The sequence below is a fragment of the Anneissia japonica genome, unplaced genomic scaffold (assembly GCF_011630105.1).
Source record: "Anneissia japonica isolate Jap-2015-1 unplaced genomic scaffold, ASM1163010v1 scaffold234_len1672027_cov178, whole genome shotgun sequence".
Taxonomy (NCBI): domain Eukaryota; kingdom Metazoa; phylum Echinodermata; class Crinoidea; order Comatulida; family Comatulidae; genus Anneissia; species Anneissia japonica.
Genome location: NW_022738761.1, coordinates 116,022 through 122,787, shown reverse-complemented (window position 1 = coordinate 122,787; position 6,766 = coordinate 116,022). Strand labels below are relative to the sequence as shown.

At 34.2% G+C, this 6,766-nt stretch overlaps 2 protein-coding genes across 2 annotated transcripts; both read right to left on the bottom strand.

Annotated features, from left to right (window-relative positions):
• Positions 1-925: 925 nt before the first annotated feature.
• On the bottom strand, positions 926-1,450 carry LOC117117703. Its single transcript, XM_033262097.1, has one exon. It carries the CDS (start codon positions 1,448-1,450, stop codon positions 926-928), a length of 525 nt encoding a protein of 174 aa, XP_033117988.1.
• Positions 1,451-3,352: 1,902 nt separating this feature from the next.
• LOC117117702 (thyrotropin-releasing hormone receptor-like) lies at positions 3,353-5,054 on the bottom strand. The gene has a single exon (XM_033262096.1). It carries the CDS (start codon positions 4,550-4,552, stop codon positions 3,353-3,355), a length of 1,200 nt encoding a protein of 399 aa, XP_033117987.1. The 5' UTR covers positions 4,553-5,054.
• Positions 5,055-6,766: the final 1,712 nt, after the last annotated feature.

The following is a 6,766-nucleotide window of genomic DNA, read 5'->3' as shown; positions in this document are numbered from 1 at the left end:
AGTTAAAAAATTAAATTGCACAAATGTAAAATATGCACTAAACGTGAGTTGAAAAATTAAATTGCACTAATCTCAAATATGCACTAAAACATGAGTTTAAATATTAAATTACCACTTATGTCAAATATGCAATAAAAAAGAAGTTTAAAAATTAAATTACAATTATGTCAAATATGCAATAAAACACGAGTTTAAAAATTATATAAAAAAGTACTTTTTTTTTTATTACAGGACTGTGCCTTGAATAACCGATATATACAAAATTAACCTAGAAAAAAAGCATTAGACAAATTAAACATTGTTTAATTTACTTTAGTCTATCAAGGTGAAGGGTAGTTTGCTGGAAAATATTACACACATTATCATTCACAGTGTTCGATGTTGATGGTAGCGGAATTTCTTCAAGAGCTTTTCCAGGAGCAATTTTCTTCCCACGTTTCCGTTTTGGTGCATCATTCTGTCCTCTGTTTTCTTTTAACATCTCAATTAAGGATTCACCCAACGTGCAGCAAATCTGTGCTCGGTTATCGTTTTCAGTTGATTCAGTTGTGTCCGGAAGACTTTTCAAAACTTGTTTAGGGTCTAATGGATACAGTCCACATACACGAAACCCTGATTTTAAGTTCTTACTTTTGCTCTCTGATACTTCCTTCCAAAGTCTATTAAGCAAAGATGGAAACACTTCTTTTGGTATGGTGCCTTGTAACCTGGTTGTCTTATGCCAACCGTTCAATATTGTCCGCCACACCTCCTTCATAGGTTTAAAAACAGCAACATCAAGCATCAATCATTCGGCGGAAGAGCTGTAAAGTAAACATTGTTCGCTTTTGCGGCCGCTACAACTTCTGGTGAAAAGTGGCTGGCCAAGTTATCCCCAACCAAAAGTTTCTGTCCATCAATCTTTCCCGCATGTGGCAAGAAAATTTCAAAAAAACCATCTTTGGAATGTGTCCATATCAAACCACCCAGATGCTGTAGCGTCATATCTGGTTCTTAGTGGTCCATTTACCATCCAGCATTCGTACAAATTGGCAGCTTTATATATCACAAAGGGTGGAAGTAGTTCTCCACTTGCACTGCCACAAACCATTAATGAAATAGCCATCTTTGAATGTCCCATGACTCTTTCCACTCTTCTCATCCCACGAGGTACGATTACTTTCTTTGCTTTTGGGTCGTCTGTGATGTTATTCTCATCATAATTGAAGATGCGTTCCGGTGTCATGTTAGCGATAACAGGCTCTAGGTTTGAGAAGTATTCAATTACTTCATTTTTGTTTACTCGTGCTCGAGATCTTTTGATGTTTCCAGGTGTCCTCTGTGTAAGTTTATTTCTAGCCACAAATGATCTAACGAAGTCTGGCCCAGGCATATTCTTAAACCTTTCAACACGGCGTCCTTTTTTGTCAAGGTATGCTTTAACAAGGCATTGTAAATCATCTCTTGTCATCGGGTACCCCCATTTTGCAACTTCATATAAAGTGCTTACAACTTCTCTCTCTTCTTCATCTGTCAGAACTGTAGGCTGTCCATATTTCTTTGTATGCTGTCCATTTACTTTGTCAAGTTCAAGTTTATTTATTTAAAATATATAGACATTTTGAAAACAAGGACAAAAAACCGTTTCTCCTAAAGTACAGAAATTTATCTTTAAAGTTGAAATAGGGCCTACCAAAACAAATTCTTTTTTTATTAAAATATTTATTTGAAATTAATTATAGAAACATTTGATTTGTGTGTGTGTGTATACAGGTCTCATTCCAATTAAAGACCACTTTCGGGACTGGGTTTTCTGTGGTCTTTAGCAGTTTTGGTCTCTAATTAGAATAATGAAGATAGAAGGAAATTTATTAGTTTGGGACCACAGAAAAGTGGTCTTTGATTGCTTTCATATCGGATTCCGATTTATGTCCTAACATGTACCCTTATTTTTTATTTGTTACTCTCTTCATGCTACATGCATCCGATAGAAAACTCAATATTTGATATTGTAGTTTTAATTACATTACTGCTGATTTCATACTATAAATTAATTTTATTTTATGTCACCGTTGTATTAAAACAGAAACAAAAACTATTCAACAAACTCGAAAATCGGATAACAACAGCCAAACAATCACACAAACTGAAGACAATATTTCATTAAATTATTTAATAAAAAGAAACGTTTTGTTCGAAAAGTATTATTTGTTTTCAAACGATGTGATTATATTTTTTTATTAGTTCAGTGGCATACCAGGTTGAGTATTTTTCGCGAAAGCCATACTGATCGGGATTGAAAATAGCATATTGTCAAGTAACAAAAAGTCTATTGTACATTGCACGCTCCCCACCATTGTACATTGCAGGACCCCACTGGAAATAAGTCTTCTTCTAGGCTTTCGTGGGCTATCCTTGGTGTTTGCACCGAATAAATCCAAATCCAAATTCAAGGATTTTGGATAAGACTAGAAGGATTGATATTGAACGATAATTTGAAATTTCGTTTACTTTTATACCCTTCTTGTAAATTGGGATTACCCTTGAGATTTCAGTTGATTTGGCACTATAACAGAAATAAACGAACAATTTAAGATGTGTGTAAGTGGGACGGCTATTTGATCTGCAATGTCGTGGGTATACATCATCGTCGAGAGGACTTTTACTACTATCTTATTAATTATATTGAATACGTCGATTTCCCGTATGGTGAATCAGATAAAATTAAATACGGTACATAAAACTAATTAGTAATTTTGCTTTAACTTACCTTCACAATCACTTTTATTTAGAAATTGTGAACAATATAATCATGATACAAGGCAGAGTGAAATTTTATGTCTCATCTAAATCTCATCTAACCGGGCAATAAATGGTACGCTCTATGCCTCATTAAAGGAACACATTACCAAATAGAATTTTGAAAAACACCGTAAGCATAAATTTGATTTAAAAAATCAGAATATGAACATCATATCCAAGGTGCGTCAAAATTAAGTCTAAGTATTGATTTTTAAAACTTGTTTTTTGTATAATGGATGCGAGTTGCTTTTGATCAATTGTATTGTATATCATATCGCTGGTCCTACAAGGTTTTTTTTTTTATTACTCATTATTTGTTATTACTCATTATATTTGTTGCAATGATCAGCAAATCGGGAGGCATGATTATTTTAATGGAATTTTAGTACGGTACGCCAGTCTATTCAACTTACAATAAATTGGTACATTAAATTTCAGTGACAGGTTGATAAATAATCAACCAATTACTCGATCGATCTATCATCCATCCATCAATCAATCAATCAATCAATAAGTCTATTACAAAGTTCTTGTATTCACATGTGAGCAAGTATTAACATTGTCATTGGGTCTACAGGTAAGTACTCTCACCATTACCCATCAAAGAACACCACTCCTTTCTAGTTAATTGTGTGACACTCTTTACCGTAGAACTAGAAGTAGTAGTTCCCCTGTGACTCTTAGCAGATACACAGAACGAACCCCCGGAAAATTTCGAACCTCTACAGCTAAACGCTCTGAAAAATGCTTGCCGATACTGGTGACTTGATAAGTTATATATAATGGGGTTCACAACAGAGTTTGTATACACCAGCACACGCGCGATATGTAGAAACATTTTTAGTTGTGGCTGAGAAAGCCGTAATTCTCGAAATGTGCTAAGCATGCTCATCAGCGAATACACTTGAAATGGTGACGAGAGAAGAATGTACACTACGCCATTTATAATCAACATTCGCGTTACTTGATTTCGGATTTCTGTGAGTTTCCCGCCATTGACACCATTGCTTACGCGCGTTGCAACTCTCGAATACAAGCTACGGATTATTAGAACGTAGAATACGGTCTCAAAAATCACGTTAACAAAAAATGGAACTGTTTGAATGATTTCCACATAAACCTTTACAGCTTTTGAAATTGCAACGAAATAAACATGCGTGTCAGGGTAATGGCTGTAAATTTCATCGTCTGGCCAAAGTATGCACTTGGTGATTCGGCCCATGTACCCAGGTGTCATAGATGCAGCTAGTATAAAAGCAAAACACCAGGTACAAGTTAGCAACGTCATCGCTCGTGTGAGGCTATTCACTTTATATTGTTCTAGCGGTTTACACACAGCGTAAGAACGGCCTAGGGCAATTAGACTTATCAGAAACTGGCCTGAAAAATAAGCAATGTTCTTAAAGAAATATATCACACATATATCTACAACATCTTTCGCAACATTGTCCATGTAAACGTCGGAGGTTGCGTACATCCAGAGTTTATCTCCTATAGCAAAACTCAGAAATACGACGTCGCTTATGGAAAGATTGACTAGGTATAGGTTTGTTATCGTGTGCATATACTTGACGCGATACACGACGAAAAGGAAGGCTCCATTTGTGATCCAACCGAGAACTAAAAGTACCGGCATGATGACGGCAGTTATGATGAAGTCTACATGGGTGTAGATTAGACTCTCCGCGGCGGCAGGAGTCGAAATGTTCGAAAGGGTCATGTTATTTTCAGCACAATATTCAAGAAAAGTGGTTTCATTCAAGTGTTCCATTTTGGAAAATAGGCCTATGTCGTTGCACGATTATAGCGTATACAAACTTGTGAGACGTTGAAAATGTTCACAAGTGAACACACTCGGAACTTGGGCCTATCTGCAACGAAACAGGGTAATACATTTGTCTTCTTCAAGGACATTCCAAGTTTATCCCTCAAACACTTAACGGTATTCAAACGAATTTAGCAATCATTTTCAGCTTATACATGGTTCAATGCCATAAGAGAGCACTTATGTAAAGATGTACGTATAGGTCAAGTCCTTTGCAATCAAACGAAGTTGCTTTTCTTTTAGTTTATAGTTTTATTTTGGCCGTTTTATTTTATTATCCACTATCACCGTGACTACTACTAAGTATATACCTAATTAGCTCCAAGGTAGCGAAACATGTTAGGCCTACAATACTATCATTATCTCCGTATGGTCTCTAATCTAACGTATTTAAAGTAGCGAGCTCAGCAGCCGACGTCATCGTAATGAAAATATCTTTACATGTCGCGTTGCCACATGCTAACTTTTGCTTATTATAATAGATTAACGGCAAGTCGCTTGATAAGGTTACCTTGTACATTGATAGTTATTATTATCGAATGTGAATTCGTCCATATGTATTTCCAGGCCGCCATTAACTATCATCTCAATCAAGTTGATTAAACTATCAACACGCGTATAAATCACTTTATGCTAGATATCTAGATGTTTAGCAAACAGTCCAATAATATGTAATTTGCTTTATGATGAAAACGCTGTAATTGAACTCAGGGGTAGCTTTTTATCTCACAACACTTCTATTCAAGCGAGGTCGACGTCAAAACCCAGGTAATTTATATGCCGTATTAATGTTTAAAATCCGTAATTTAACCAACATTGTTAAGGAGACCTATTAGTAAGAATTACTTCTATTATTCATATTCTGTTGTATTATGAGAGAAGCATGTGACTATATGACATATGATTTATTGGAAAGTATTCAGGGGCGGATTTAGAGGGGGGGGGGCTAAATAAAAAAAATAGAGCGCATAAGAGAAATATTATTAAATAAATAATATACCATTCCGGCGTTATTGAACTTGTCCAAACTATCATTGTAATGTAATTAATGTTAAATAATAATAATAATAATAATAATAATAATAATAATAATAATAATAATAATAAATAATAATAATAATCATTTCAGCATTAATTACCTTGGCCTAAAGCTTGTAATAAGGAACCTACAGATACTATTTACTAGGCCTATGAATAATATCTTCTGTTAATTCCCCTTAACGTCGTTTTTTAAATTGTTCTGTAATTCCTCCATTGTCTATGTTCCCCTTAACGTACAGGTAATAATAATAATTAATAATAATAATAATAATAATAATAATAATTTCGACATTTACATTGGTCTAGCCTTGTAATCAAGAACCTGCCGATTACTATGGCTAATATTAATAACTAGCTCATTTTTACATTCATTTGGTGCTCTGCCATTTGGCAGGTCTTATGGCATCCAGTATTTTAGTGGGGGGGGAGTTAGCTGAATAGCCTGTACGACCGTTGTCACGACTATTTCTTTTCACCTTTTTTGGAGTACGTACGACAAAAAAAGTAACATTCTTTCAAGACAATCAAACAGCTTGTCGTACCACTGCTAAAACGTATGAAAAAAATATGCCTGTAAAATTAAGGGCATTTTAAAAGTTTTACTGTATAATAATTCTATTCTTTTGTTGATTATTTTAATGTACTACTGAAGTTTGGTTTATGTTATAATGTTAAGTGAATCTGATTCTCGCAACAATAATCGTTGATTTAAAATAAAGAAACTTATTATTATTAACTTATTATTATTTTTCTTGGAATCAACATCATTCATTATAGGGTCCTTTGTTCTATTATTATTGTTATTATCATTATATGTAGTGTAATGGTTTCTTTAATTGATCGACCTAATATTATTATCGTAAATAATTTAATTATTGTGATCGATCCTTATAATCGTTGATGTTGGGCAACTCGGACAGCGTCGTATGATTGTTATATATATATTTTTTCAATAATGTTTGTAGGCCTATTGATAATAGGCCAAAACCACTCCCACCTGAATTTTCTAGCAAAATAAAAAGCTTGGAGGCGGGATTTCTTTTTTTTAAAAATAAAAATAGAAATTGTCCAGGAAATTCTAATCAAATTAAGTATAGACCTATTTTAAGTGAATTATAA